Raw genomic sequence first — 14892 nt, forward strand, 5'->3', positions numbered from 1 at the left:
AAAACTTTGTTTTCTCTATCTGTTCCAATAATGAAACGTTTATGCTAGCTTATATTGTTCAAGATATTGTTGAAACCAAACATAAACAAAACAAACACGAGCTTACAAGACAAGATTCTTTGCCGTCCTTTTCTTCTCTTTCGGTTCACCTCGCCACGTTGCCTATACAATCTACGGATTTTTGAAACAAATGCTGTACTCGTAAAAAAAACATTCATTTGGCTGTTTTATTTATCGAGCTCCCGTACAAATATTGGTGATAAATCACCCGCCACCTCAAGTCTTCGTGCGGAACCTTCGTGATTTTGCAAGTTCATCGATGAGCTTGGTAACCTCTCGGTCGAATCATGACCGTCGAATCAGGAGAAAATCTCATTTTCTCTTGGTCGAATCATGTTAAAAAATAAATAAAATCCGGGTTTATACACAGCAATGAAATCAGCTGTAACCTTATACCTGGTATGTAAGTTGCAAAAGAAAAAAAACTAGTTATTTGTCAAGGTTCCACAGGTTCCGCGGGTTTCGCAGGTTCCGCGGGTCCGCGGTTCCGCGGTCTGCAGTTCCGCAGATTAGTGCTACCCTGAAAAAAGCACTATTTATCAGTCGAAAAGCAAAACATGCCTCGCTTCTTTGAGGGATGCTAGTGATTTGCAGATTTCCAGGCTTAATTATGCCCTTCCATCACCAGACGGCCTTATTCTCGGTCGTTTTCCAATTTTCGGGGACACTGAAAAGTTGTCCTAAATTTTCGAAAATCTTTTCCGGAAAAGATCCTGTTCCATACGATTCCTACCCGAAATATTCGAAAATTTCGTCGAATGGAAAGCACCCAAAAAACATGTCTTCGTTAAAAGAAGTCTGAAATCGATTTTAATAATGAAATAACCGATGAAGAATTTTTACTGCTGTTAACGAGAACGTGTTTGTCGGAGTTGCAGTTTTCCGATGTAACCAATTCAGACCATTTGATATATTTTTAGGTCGTAATAAAAATCACCGATATAACTAGGAATAGTCACTAGATTAACACAATTTACTTGAAATGTTCTGCATCGAAGGCTGGGATTTCATGAAACGTCTTAGCAGGGCGAGCACGCATGAGAATTTCGTTATCTTTACATCTAAAAATTTGAACTGAAAACTACGATATGACACAGTGGTTTGTGGTTTGGATGCTATTTTTGAACAACATAGACTGGTTATTGTTCTCCAGCTTAAATGTAAATTAAAAGTTCTAGTGTGTCTTGTTTTGAATAAGAAATGTTACACTGATGTTAGAGAGAAACATCGATAAATAGTGTCAGACTCGCAAGTCATTTCTAATTCTGCAGGGATCGTCACTAGCTTTCTGTTTTGAAACAGACGACTGATGAAGTTATTATAGTTTGGGAAAAAATTAAGCAACAACTCAACGCGTACTTTTCCTACGGTATCCTTAAGTGCCAAGCCATATTAAAAATATCATTTTTTCGGAGCGAAACGGAGGTAAAATATGTGAAATGTTACTCACGTTTTCGACCAACGTCAAACGACGCTTTCTCGGAGCAGAACGTCTAGATATTTCCCGCCAGACATGCGCAATGTGACATTTGGGTTTTCCCTGACAATCTCACGTCGCCGTTGCCGTTCCCGTCGTCAATGCTTGAAGTCTCTAGTGATATTGAGAGGACGTTACGTTGGTTTCTTTGACAATGAAACGTTATTAGCGGGTACATCTTTCTCTATTGTTTCATCATGCCCTTTCTTGGTAGTATTGGCTGTTATAACATTTGACTGCTTTAGCCTTTTCCGTTGCTGGATCTCAACTTCACCTTCATCTTTGGTTTTGTGTTTCCGTATTCTTCCTCTCTTTGAAACGGTTTGAAATTGAACTGGTTCTCGGAAGGAAGAACTTGGAATCCACATATCATCTTCAGAGCCATAACCTTTAAAACGCACTTTGTACTCCTCGGAGTGGTACTGTTTATTCAGACGGACATCAATTATTTTCTCAACCTCGTAAAATTCATTTTCACTGCATATTCAGTCAGCAATCTCCTCAGTGCCTTCTTCTTCACTACAGGTGTTATTCAGTTGCAAGTAAAGTCTCCAGGGTCTAGTTGGCTCTGTTCAGATAACTTGGCTATCCCATGCCATCACTGTCGCTCTCAAGCACCACTTCCGTAAGTACTTTATTGACTGGTAACCATCGCGAGACAAAAATGGTACTAACAAAACCATACTGGTTGCTTTCTACGTCTCTGTAGATTATGCCTCTAACTGTATGTCTGCACTTGGAACTGGTATTGACTAGCTCTTTTCCATCTTCAGATATGATAGACAAAACGCGGAGAATAAAGTAGTTATCTTTGTCCGCAATTGCCACATCCCTGAACTGAATAACGTCATGAGATGGGTTGATGGGTACCAGAGAGGTGTGGAGGGAACCATTCACCCAATGTCTGCGGCTCCTTTCTTTCGAAATAAACTCTCTTGGTACCAACATCTTTAAAGCTTTCTTTACATGAATTTGAGTGCCATTCCTTTCAATGTACCATTTTGATTTCCCCTCACTAGGTTCTGAATCCTTGCCCTTATCCTCGTCCGACTCTAGCTCATCTGTTTCGGCTACATTCATTCCCTAGCTATCATCGACTTTATCAGGTTGGGAGGGTTGTCCCACAAATTCTTCCTCCACGTCTTCTACCAGTATATTGTCCATCGCTACGTCGTTTTCTACGCGGTTTGAGCTACCAGTTAGAACATCCAATTTATATCATATGACGGCGGTTTTTCGGATACCATCACTGTCCCAGCAGGCTTGTTAGCATGTGATGTACTAAAACAATATTATTGAAGAACTTATTATATCAAACATACATTTAGTACTCCTGTGTGGCTAAAATCTATTACTCTTGCGAGCTGAACTTGTGTGAGAACTCTTTTCCATGTCCCAGTTTCATTGGCAACCAGTATACCAAAAAAATAAAACAAAATTCCTATCCAGCAAGGCCGGGAAAATCTTCATTTCCCTACAATCTTTTTTACTTCATTTCGTATTATAATATTTGCATTTCCACCAGAATTGGATTCCAGTAGTTACGAACTCTGAATATTTCAATGCCAGATTTTCGAGCCCATTATAAATTAAAAGATACGATATCAGAGGAGGACAACAGGATTGTTTTTGTAATTGTATGGAAGTGGTTAATACATGGAGCAGTTTTGGCTGTACAGGCTTTCGATCGATTGATCGCTAGGATCGCAGTGTAAAACAAACGTTTTGAGCGTACATTATAATTCAAAAGATACTATATCAGAGGAGTCAGAGGAGGACGACAGGATTGCTTTTGTAATTGTATGGAAGTGGTTAATACATGGAGCCGTTTCGGCTGTACAGGCTTTCGATCGAGTGATCGCTGGAATCGCCGTGTAAAACCAACATTTTGAGCGTTCAATTAGTCAGTCGATGTACGCTAACGGTAACCGGAGAAAACTAGTCGAATAAATTGCCCAATTAACCGATTTTCTGCCTTTTTGAAGTGAAAATTTGTCATTCCTTGAGATCCGCACAGCACGAAGTTTTGTTAAATTGAGCTCGAAGCGACAACTCGCCCCAGCATGCTTTGCGGAACGTGTCCAACCACCACTGATCAGAATCCACCGCATCAACACATACTTACAGACCATCAACACTGATGACGAATATGAGGCTCCTACGCGTCTGCAAATACCAGTAGGAACCCGTCTCCCAACTGTGAAGGAATGTGATGTAAGAAACTTACTGACGCATCACAAATGAACCTCTTCGGGGCCTGATAAGTTTCCTTACTGGCTTTGGCGCGATTACTTTCACCATCTTGCACCTATGATCACCAAAATGTTCAATTGCTCACTCAAGCATCAAATTGTTCCATTCTTGTGGAAACTAGCAAATGTCTCGCCCATCCCTTAGGAATCCTCTCACTGAATACAATCAGCTTAGACCAATCTCACTAACCAACATCATAATGAGAATTTTTGAGCGCCTTGTCCGCAAACGAGAACTATCTCCTATCCTCAAGTCAGCAATTGGACCTGACCAATTCGCCTATAAGAAGGGACACAACACAACTATGGCCCTCATCAAGCGCCAACATTTTTGGCTTGAGAAACTTGACGGGGATGCGGATTTTGTCAGAGCCTTTTCATTTGATTTTAGTAAGGCTTTTGACTCAGTCTCCCATCGTGTTCTGTGCAAAACGTTAGTGTCGTATGACATTAAACCAGAAGAACTGGATAATGAGGTTCCTGTGTGATCGCCAACAGAGAGTAGTGGTTGATGGAGTGGTTACCAGTTTTCTCAACATCAATAGAAGTGTTCCCCAAGGGACTGTGCTTGGACCCTTATTGTTTACCAGCATGGCAACCCCGTAATCCCCCAAACCCTACTGATCAAATATGCCGATGACATCACAGCGAGTGTGCCTGTGACAATTGGCCTCAATCACACTGATTCATCACATCAGGAAGTATTACAACCTCTGATGATGATGGTAAATGATGATAACCTGATGAAGCTGATCATGAAAAAGACCTTTGAGATGGTTGTTAAGGGTAAAACCAGGATGCCCATCCCGAGTCCATTGATGGAATAGCTAGGAAGAGTGAACTAAAGCTGTTAGGAGTTACAGTTAATGAAGATGCATGTAATTGGGACACTCAATTCGAAAATATGCTAAACAAAGCGAGTTCTAGACTGTACATTCTTAGAGTTTGTAAATACTAAAAGAGCGTACACTGCTGTTTGACAGCCTTATATGTCCCTTTTCACCTATGCGATTGAGGTTTGGGCTTGTGCCCACTATAGTAAATATCTCTCCCAAATTGATATGTTTTGCAAGCGGGCTCTACGTTATGGCTACACCAGCAAATATACACCTATAACTGATGTAATTACTTTCAAAGATAGGCTACTATGGGATAAGATAACTGCTGATAATACTCATTCCCTTCATGAACTGCTTCCACCCTAGACATCAAGAAGCCTTCGGAAAAGGGGACACCCTTACATCTTGCCACGTGTCAGAACTGAACGCCATAAACGCTGTTTTGTGAATCGATGCCTTTTCACTTTTATCTGTCTTTGCACATTCGTTAATAGTTTGTGATTAGTTTTTTTTTATTTTGATTGTAGTTAGATATCACTATTGCTAAGCCAGAGCCTCAACGTCTGGGAAGAAAAGTTGATCTGGCTTGTAGCCATCGCGCAGACAAACCAAGAAAGAGAAAGCCCTCTGGCAGTAGTTGATTTCGTTCCGCTAGATCTGCTCAATTTCTACCAGGGATTCAGAAAGCAAAACAAGATAAAGATAAAGATAAAGTCAGAAAAGTGCTTTCTCAGTCTGACGTATCATCTATGCTTCGCATATCCACGCGTTTAAAAAGCGATTTATAGCGAATTCAAATTGACGAGCCACGACCCGCCACCCCGACTCACGATGCACTCGTCCACGCTAGGAAGACCATGACATAAAAAAATGAAGTTTTCATTCAGCTAATGTTCATTTGAGCAAAATAGCCAAAACTCCATTCGGCAGTCACTCGCTCATTTCCAGACGGTGCCTGTTTAATAGAGGTTTGACTGTATTGTTTTCTGTTGTAGTTGATTGCAGTCTCTGGAAAAAAGGGTGATTCAACTAAACAAGCTGTAAACAAAGCCTACATAACATGTAAAGTGCAAAATGACAACCATGCTCAGGGTCCACTTAAAAGCAGTTTAACGCTTTTTAAAAGTGGAATAGGGTTTATACTACACACCTTGTGATCACATATAAGCTAAGGTACACACACACAAAAAAAGATAACACACAAATTGGAGATAAACGCGTAACCTGTATTTCTTGCAAGATACTGAAAATAATATAAGATCTTAAATGGCTAAGACAGGCCTTTCACTTAACTATACCCTCTTCTATTTTATCGCTCTTAGTAAACCAAGAAAATTCAGAAAAATTTAACAGAACCGTTCTGGCGTCGAGGGACAAAGAAGTGTTTAATCCGCCTCGTTCCCAGAGGTGCCCTTCTATGATCTTTCACTGATCATAGATCAGACCACAAAACAAAACAAACAAAAAAGGAAAACTCGAGTATTGATACCCCAAACAAACCTCCAGAATGTCGAATCTACCAGCCTTTGATAAAGAAAGTTAAACTAAAAGAGAAATAAAAAGTTATAACAATGGTAATGATAATAACTCACAGGAATCAAGATTCCTTAAACTGAAATCAGAGACACCTAATCTTACATTCGTTTTAACTGGTTACAGACTGCATGCCAAAAGAAGACTGACATTTACTTGCATGTGACCTTATAAACCTATACTGTTCTTGGGCACAGCCACGATAGCCACATTTAGAATGGAACGCCAATGTGAAAAATTAATATAAGAGATAGAAACACCAAGAGGCACCACTGGAATACACTTTTTTGCAATGAATTGCGAGATAAACGTTTTTTAAAAAAGGCTACACAGGTCACAAAAATCCAGAAAATGTTTCACTTTAATTTATAGTGTGATAAGCAACATCGTAGCACAAATAATATATGTTTTTCTTTTCCCAGTACAGGGCCATTGAAATAATTATTTTAATCAATATCAGTTGTGACCTTCCTGGTGACAAACAGGAACAGAATTGAACGCATGATCTGTCACACATTGGTCTAATCTGTGATCCGATGTTAGCCAAATTTATCTGAGTGAACATAACCCAGCATCATTGTTGTCACCAAAGGTATGAACAGAGTCAAGTTCTTTGTCATATTCTTTAGGCTGTCTTGAGGTGTCAACTCAGAACGTCTACAATAAAAGAAAGTTAACAAGTAACACATAGCCTGTGTACCAAGTGGTTCGGTAGGTTTTGCTGTGCGAAGTTAGAACCAGAGAAAAAAGTTGAGAGAACGCCGAAGGGAGAAGAGAGGAAACGTGTACCTGCAAATCCACCGATTTTCAAAAGATTGTTCTCTCAAAAATGGGATTTTCGATTGGCAAGGCATGGCAGTGGATTGATTGACAACCATCCATCAAAACTGGTGATTTTATTCCAACGTCACTCAGACAGACAAACTGATTAAAGAAGATATCAACAAACCTATGAAAATAACAAGCGTGGCAGTGGCTGGACCTCAATTTTGAAATACTGATAACTTGTTTTGTCCTTCTTTGCATTCCCCGCTAGACGGCAAAGACATAAAAATGTCGAAATATTGAGATTCTACTACCTGCATAGGGCATAGCTAATCACTTGGACTCATCAGGCTATGCTTTAGTGGAGAGGACTTTATGAGGCAGAGATTTCAATTTTAAATCCTGAATTCGTCGTGAGTTATTTTTGCACGGGATGACATGAAAATGTCTTCGATGCCAAAAGAAACCCAACACGCCCCAGCTCAAGAAATATACTTGCAAAAAAAAAGTGCTGTAAATAGACCGAACGGCCTTCTTCTTCGGAACTAGCTAGAGACTCGAATTCTCGTCACCTTTCTAAGATGTATGAACCACTGAATTCCTTGAAATTCTGTACCTGATGGCATGAAACGTTTTTTGTCTGATTTTACGCGACAATGAGAGATTGTTTGGCGCATTAAAGGGAGGGGCTCACATTTCAGCGCATGTGCTTGAATCTAAATGCTTTTTTCTCTTTCTTATCAACTTTATGGCCTTAAATATCCCACTGACATGTACTTCAGTGACCACATTCTATTATCAGTTCAAGCAAAATGACTGATGGCCAAAATTCACGAAAATGCTAGTAGATTATACTCATATTGTCGATATTGAATTTAGCGTTGACACATAGGATTTTTAGGCTGATGTGTTTACAGTTATTTACATGCGAAATAACGCAATCATATGAAAAAATTACCACCCGAGTTATCTATTCCCTTCCGAATGGTTCAGAAATAACGAATTAAATTAAACAGGCTTGGGTCATGGCGAACAACGGTGAAAAGTCAACTTTGATTCATGAACATGCACAGAACCGTGAACAAAACAACGACTTAAATTAAACAGGCTTGGGTCATCGCGAGCAAAGGCGAAAAAGTATTTAAATCCATGGACATGCACAGAACCGGTTTTTTTCAAACCCATGCAAATCGGGTGGGCTCTGGCATAGGTTCGTTTGTTGACAGGCTGTCAAAGGGGTGTTCTTCAAAGTTGGGTGGTTTGAGGGCAAGGTTTCCTCTCTGTTCTCCATGATGCCAACGTTTGGTCAGCAAAAATTACAAAAACACTTGCTAGGCAAGCTAGAAAGGATAATAAATGACTTGAAATTAAATTGCGATGCTTTTCTGACGCCTGGTATACATATGAAGTATTACCACCTTTATCATACTAACACTAGTAATATAGGGGCTAACGACTGGAGCATAGACTACACTTCTGCCTTAAATCCTTAGTTAAATTTCTGTCATTAACTGCATGTTCGTATTGATGAGGCCATGTCTCGGCTTGTTATAGTCATAACCTTGTTGGGCGAATTCGAACCCTTAAATCACAATGTCGATATGGTACTGCTTTTCTGACACAGGAACCAGTCTGCACATTTGGATTGCAAGCCAAAATGACCACGTTCTTCCTTTTTCAACCTGGCCTTTCAATTATAAAGAAGTTACGTCAAGCTTTATGTTCATCGAGGAGGCCGATAAAAAGGGAACAAGTTTAGTTTATGGGAGAGGAAGTGTCGAGGTAGGTCGTCACGTAGACCTTTCAGAATTGACTTGTTAAAAACGTCTTATGAATAAAAGAATATAAAACACAAATCACCAACCTCTTCATCATCGCAGTCTTGAGTCCAATGTCCAAACACTGAAATAGATTTCAACAATATACAAGCCTCAGTGTAACGTACTTGCAAATGCTAACCAGTTAATATTCCGTCTATTTAAAGTGCATATGACACGAAAATTCCTGTTTCTTATAGTTCCATAACCCTAAAAAAACGAATCGAGGCTCAAAACCTTTTTTTTTTTTTGCGTTCGAAAAACCTGCTCGTTCGCTTCAAATGTGTCCCGGTTATCGCGCAGCCAAAATAGCACGTGACATTACTCTTTGACGTCACAACGTTAACATCGCAACATTAGCAATATGGCACAAAGAAGAGCGAAAGCGAGAGGTGGAAGACGTTGCGTCGCTGGCGCTCCAAATAAAACAAGCTACGGTAATGGAGGTATATCAATGCCTTATTTTCCTTCTGATCCAGTAGTGAGAGCTCAGTGAGTCCGTTTTATGGCAACGTCACCGTGTCGATTTTGGTGAGCCGGTCAACAAGTATGCGTCATTGTGTTCGGCACATTTTGAGGATAGCTGCTTCACTCGTGATCTTTCCATCATCTGGAGGATATAAAAGGCGATAAAATGAAACGATATTTAATCAAAGGTTCTCTTCCAACGACAGATACAGTTGTACCGTCCGGTCCAGAAGTTCTTACCGAAAGAGAGAAGCGAAAGGTAAAGGGTGAATTTGTATTACTATTTGAATGATAATTGTGAGCTGAAATTCCGCTATAACACGTCGCAATTCGTTCTTCAGTGTACAAGATTTATTTTCAGGTTATGTTGATGAAATAAAAAAGCTCTTGTAGGTTCTCCCATTTTTGTCTCTAAGTAAAGGAGCCAGTTGTAATAAAACAGCCCTGTTTGTCAGGGCCCCGTTATCCTCGTGTTGGGTTATACATGTCATGGTTTCGATAGAGCCGTCGAAAACTAACTTGCCAATGGCATTAGTTACTTCGTGGCAACAGCGGAATTCTAGAGCGTCTACCAGTGTTTCGTCGTGGCATTGTTTACATTTGCACCTAGAGCAAAACAAAGCATGATTACACTGTTAAGCGACTGGCATCCTCTCCCTCGGAAAACATTCAGACTTAAAAATTTACTAACCATTGACAGACTGCAATTCTATGTTCGAATCTGGCCTCTAAGACTACAGGCGTCAAGCCATCAAGATCCGCATCTTCGCCATCGCTTGCGAGCGGTTCGTCTTGCTGAGGTTCAAGATCTCCAGTGACTATTTCTAATTCTTCTTCCGATTCATCGTACGCTACCAAGTTTTCGGAAGAGCTGACATAGTAGAATTATCCGATTCCCATGAATCAGTGGACATTTTTGTCGATGGATGACCTTGGTGTTGGTAAAACTCCACTTTGTCGGCAAGAGATCTTCGTGACAAATGTTGTGACGTCACAAGCAACTTCGATTGAAGTAAACTAGATCCCAGTCCCCGGGACAAATTTCGGTGTAAACTAGTGGGATTTTGAACTCATAAAACGGATTTTTAGAAATTTTCAGCGGTTTTAAACTCTGAAGTTGTTTTTTTAGAGACGTTGAACTACAAGAAACGGAAAAAAATATTTCGTGTCATATGCACTTTAAGACAAACTTTTTAACTTGAAGATTTGGTCATACTTTCGCAGATATCACAGTACGGTCTTTCTTCATTCCTGTTGCCATGGTGTTGTGTTTCCTGGATTTCAAGTATGCCAGAAGACTGGGTTGGGCAGTCATCGGTATCATGTTCATCAAATACATCACAAATGTCACAAAACAACCGTTGTTTTAATCCTGGTCTTGCTGGCTCATCATCATCTGATCTGCAAACGAAATAATTTATTAACTGGTGGATTTGTAGAAACTATCACTGGATTGCAACAGCGACAATAGGGAAAAAAATGTTCCTGGGAGAAATGGTTTCCGTTTTTGATAGTGAAAAAGGAGACGATCATTCATCAATGGATTTCACATTTACAGTATTCCAGCTACCGGTTTGACTTATGATCAAATGAGAGCTGTTGCTATTCCAAAGAGTTTTATCGATACTAATTTAAATAGAATTAGAAAATATATTGAATGATAGAATGGACAAGACATAATCTTCAAACTTAAAAAAAATCGGGCTATTCCTCTTACTAATCAAAATGATGCTGCTGTTAATGTTTCATTTTTCTATACTGGAATAAATCACGCAAATAAATGATTGCATCCGAATACAAAAGATATGCAGATGAAAAAATTAGTCAAATAAAAATTTCACATAAAAAATGTCTATATATCTCACTCCAAAGATATGGTAATAATTATCGCTTTCGTCTTGGTTTGGAAATGTTTAGATTAACATAATATATACATTGAGCTAAGCGTAAAAGCGGAGCCCTACAGTTCCTTTTTTAATAGCATTTATATTTCTGCTTATCGTATGAACGTAATAACTTTACAAATTCCTCATCCTTCCTAGAGTTATATATATTTTAGTGCATATGTAGCAAACTGCTCACCAATACCAATAAAAATTACAATGTTTTTCCTTGTATCGAGGGCAAAATTACTCGCTCCTGATTGGTCAAGCGGCAAAAATATTCCCTCCTAATTGGCCGAGAACGCCAGTTCTACATTTTGTGCCCAACAAGAATGCTTTCTTTCAGTTTGACTCTTAAAGCCGGGTTCTATGTGCCAAAAATACATGGAAGTCAAGTGCTGCATGCAGCTGGAAAGGAAATCCCTAAAGGTGAATTTTCGTGTCTTACAAGAAACAGCATAAGATTATTTGTGTCAAACGCTAAAAAGTTGGATCAGATTTGTTTGGTTGAGAAACCGAAATCAGTCATGGTGACTAAGTACTTTAACCTCGCTACTTCTACTTCGTCTTCCAACGAACGATAACCGAGCATAGCAGTGTCCTTTTGATAGGAGAAAGGAGCAGGCCAAATTCAGTGGAAGGAATTACTCTGTAAGTTCCTTCTTTGGATCCACAGTTTGCTATTTTTATCGATATGTGTTCGTGTGATTTTGAAACGGTATAAAAATCGATTCACCTGCGCTGTGAATTAAAGGTAAATTAAAATTCACGCCTAACAATTGGTTTTATCGTTGTTCGTTTGTTCCTGAGTTAAACTTGTATTTTCTCTTAATTACATGTGTATAACGATCAACATTTTTCGTCACTTTTGTTTGCTTTGTACGCAACGAAACAATTAAATACTTTCGAACCTCACGTAAGTGACCACCATAATGTCAAGGATATGTGGTCGCTTACGGGAGGTGGTTGCTTATCAGAGGTCAGACTAAAAAAATTTCGGGTAATTTACATATGGTAATTGCAGAGACCCAACCCTTTTGCCAGTGCTTATCGAAACCCATAGTATTTATTAAGATTCTTGAAAACAAAAAAAAGATGTAGCAGTGGTTGCCATTGACTTATCTAAAGCGTTTGACTCGATTTGCCACAATCTGAAAAACTGAAAGCTTACGGAGTTCATAACTCTGCCATAACACTGCTTCAGTCATATCTATCAGGCCGCCTTCAACGAGTTAAGTACAATGGGACAATGTCAGGTTGGCTGCCTACTCGCTGCGGATTTCCCCAAGGGAGCCTCGTAGGCCCGCTTCTTTTTAATATCTCTGTGAATGATGTTAACTACTCAGCTATGTCTTCTTCTCTACGACTGTCTGCTGATGACACGATGTAATACATGACGCAATACAAGAGTGGCCTTTAGTATTTGAATCCACCCTGAATTAGAACAAAAAGGATTTAACACAGTGATTCTTCGCTAAGCATCTGCAAGTAAACGCCGCTAGGACTCTGGCAATGTCACTGGGTAAATCTTACAATCTTTTGATTGGTGACAAGACTATTAAAATTGAGCCGACTCTTAAAATTTTGGGTGTCATATTGGACCGGGATTTACCTTTTATAATTCCCAGTTTTTTACACCTAGGCTAACGAAATAATTTTCGTGGTACTGGGTTAAATGTGGAGGAGCCACCATACAACAGCCTTGTCATGCATAATTCCTTTTTGTATATGATAGCGCACATATGGAGTCAATTACCAGATCACCAAATCGTCGACAACACTGGCACAATTGCGTTCTCATCTGAATAATGCTAAGCTTTCAGGGTGCCAGTGCATGAGTTGTGCATAATCTCACCTGCTTTTGTACATATTTTTACCGACAGATATTTGTATATATGAAACTTTTCTTCTAAGGACATAGCATAGGTAGATATATAGGCATAGGTTGCTTAAACCTCGATTGATTTTAGAAATACTTTTACCCTTTTTTTAATCAATGCTGTTTAGACTAAGACTAGTGTATCTAAAAGATAGTAATACTGCGGTACATTTCGATGATACTGATCGGCTGGATAAAACGACAATTTGTCCTCGAAGCACAATTTCTTCACCGTTATTTCTCGGATTCCCGCTGTTGAAACTGTTGTTGTTGTCGGGTTGGTATTCCTTTGCAGTTCTTCTTTCGATTTACCGCTGAGCGACGTCCTCGTGTTTCATTTGAGTTGTTCTTGGCGCAGTGATGAATTCGAGTATTTGTCCCAGCCTACATACGTACTTTTCCTTTAATCTTTTTCTTGAATCCAGATTATGTTGCTGCTAGCTCGCTGCGCTCAATCCGCAGCAATATGTGTTTTTGTATATATTTAATGTATTACGTATGCTTCTATTTTTCTTTGGTTGAGCGTTTTTAACATGAGCCCCTTGCTCGGGAGACTGGGCGACCACTCCCCACGTTTCGATGTAAAATAAACTTATAATTAATAATCTAAGCATACAGCGTAAGAGTTGTTATGCTTCCGTTGCTAAGTAACCTTTACTGTCACTAAGGACAAATAGACCTATTTCATACCATTTTGCTGGTATAAAACCTCCTCATTAAATAAAACAAGGATTGTTAGTAAGTTACCCATTTAATACTCACATATCATTCAGGGTCCCATTTGTGTCAGGAACATTTCCGGTTATTAACAGTTCAATCTTCTTTTCATACTCCTCATTTTTCCTCTGAAACGCAAAAAAAAAAACCAATCATTTACGATGTTGGAAATCATATACTTGGTTGAACGTATTCACTTGGTTACAAAAGTTAATCATACCTGTAAATCTACAATCACTGAATTCAAGAAGTCCACCTGCAAAAAATAGAAATAAGCATAACCATCCAGCAATATTTTTTTAGTCAAGAGTTTCTGAAGAGTTTCTAGAAATTCTTGACTATCTTGACTAGTCAGAGAGCTAGGATCTTTTATCTTAGATCTCTGCAATTGGTGAAGTTGGACATTTCACATGATTGTCACAACCACACCCCGTAAGCCTGATCAGTACGTGGAATGACCTTCCGTTCAGGTACTGTAGGATTGTAAATTACCATGTACTGTTGGTTGTTTGCTTGTGAAAAACTGTCAAAATAAGCCTAGCTCATGAGACAAACTGATATTTATTAAATGCAAAGGAAAAATCACTGTTACATTCGAAAAACTTGGCTGTGATAAGATTGGAAAGGATAAACAGGATTTGTTGGACAGCCAGGGGACAGAATTACAATCGCTTGTGCTGGTCTATGTATATAGAAAGAAGGTAACAAAAACAATTAAACACCAAATGGTCATGTGCCTAATACATTTAAGGGCATCCCACATTGATTTCCAAAGAAGCGCGTCCTGGTCCATGGGACTCATAAAATGGTATTTCTGCGTTGTAGTGATCATTTATTTCTAGTGTAGGTCATGACTACCAGCAATTGTCAGTCCTCGTATTGGTAGCCGATAACGGTAATGGACTGGAACTGGCTGCCTAAAATGGGTTAGACGTGTTTTCTACTGCTCCGATATGGTTTTGTCATTGTCACTGTTTTAATGCCACAACATAGCTAAATAAGCCTTAATCAGCCTAAGTAAACCTTCGCTTAGTTAACATGACATGCCGGGTGAAAAACAGATGAGAGAAGCAAAGAGCTTGAGCAGTGATGATGACTGTGCTCCGCAACACACTTCGAAAAGCATTCCTGAGAGGCTGAACATACTAGGTGTGGTTGAGCTGATAAATGCGGGGTTGAAGAATATTGAAACCACAATAGCT

At 39.3% G+C, this 14892-nt stretch overlaps 2 protein-coding genes across 5 annotated transcripts in view; both read right to left on the minus strand.

Annotated features, from left to right (window-relative positions):
• Positions 1–1904: 1904 nt before the first annotated feature.
• LOC146472897 (uncharacterized) lies at positions 1905–5697 on the minus strand. The gene is made up of 2 exons (XM_085119134.1): positions 2663–5697; positions 1905–2624 (listed from the first exon to the last, which is right to left on the minus strand). Exon 2 carries the CDS (start codon positions 2615–2617, stop codon positions 2123–2125), a length of 495 nt encoding a protein of 164 aa, XP_084975260.1. The 5' UTR covers positions 2618–2624; positions 2663–5697; the 3' UTR covers positions 1905–2122.
• Positions 5698–5833: 136 nt separating this feature from the next.
• LOC146472898 (CAP-Gly domain-containing linker protein 1-like) overlaps positions 5834–14892 on the minus strand; it is a 129900-nt gene continuing 120841 nt past the window's right edge. For all 4 annotated transcript variants that reach the window (XM_085119133.1, XM_085119132.1, XM_085119131.1 and 1 more), the window contains 5 exons: positions 13911–13946; positions 13736–13818; positions 10428–10612; positions 8791–8828; positions 5834–6818 (listed from right to left, as the gene is read on the minus strand). In XM_085119133.1, the coding sequence (XP_084975259.1) occupies positions 6810–6818; positions 8791–8828; positions 10428–10612; positions 13736–13818; positions 13911–13946 (351 nt within the window). In that variant the 3' untranslated portion in view covers positions 5834–6809. The remainder of the gene's footprint in view (positions 6819–8790; positions 8829–10427; positions 10613–13735; positions 13819–13910; positions 13947–14892) is intronic.

The sequence above is a fragment of the Pavona decussata genome, unplaced genomic scaffold (assembly GCF_977016875.1).
Source record: "Pavona decussata unplaced genomic scaffold, jaPavDecu1.1 SCAFFOLD_96, whole genome shotgun sequence".
Lineage (NCBI taxonomy): Eukaryota > Metazoa > Cnidaria > Anthozoa > Scleractinia > Agariciidae > Pavona > Pavona decussata.

What these genes read in the sequence shown, in the direction of transcription:
- LOC146472897 (XM_085119134.1), bottom strand. Translation starts at nt 2,617, where the DNA reads ATGAATGTAGCCGAAACAGATGAGCTAGAGTCGGACGAGGATAAGGGC.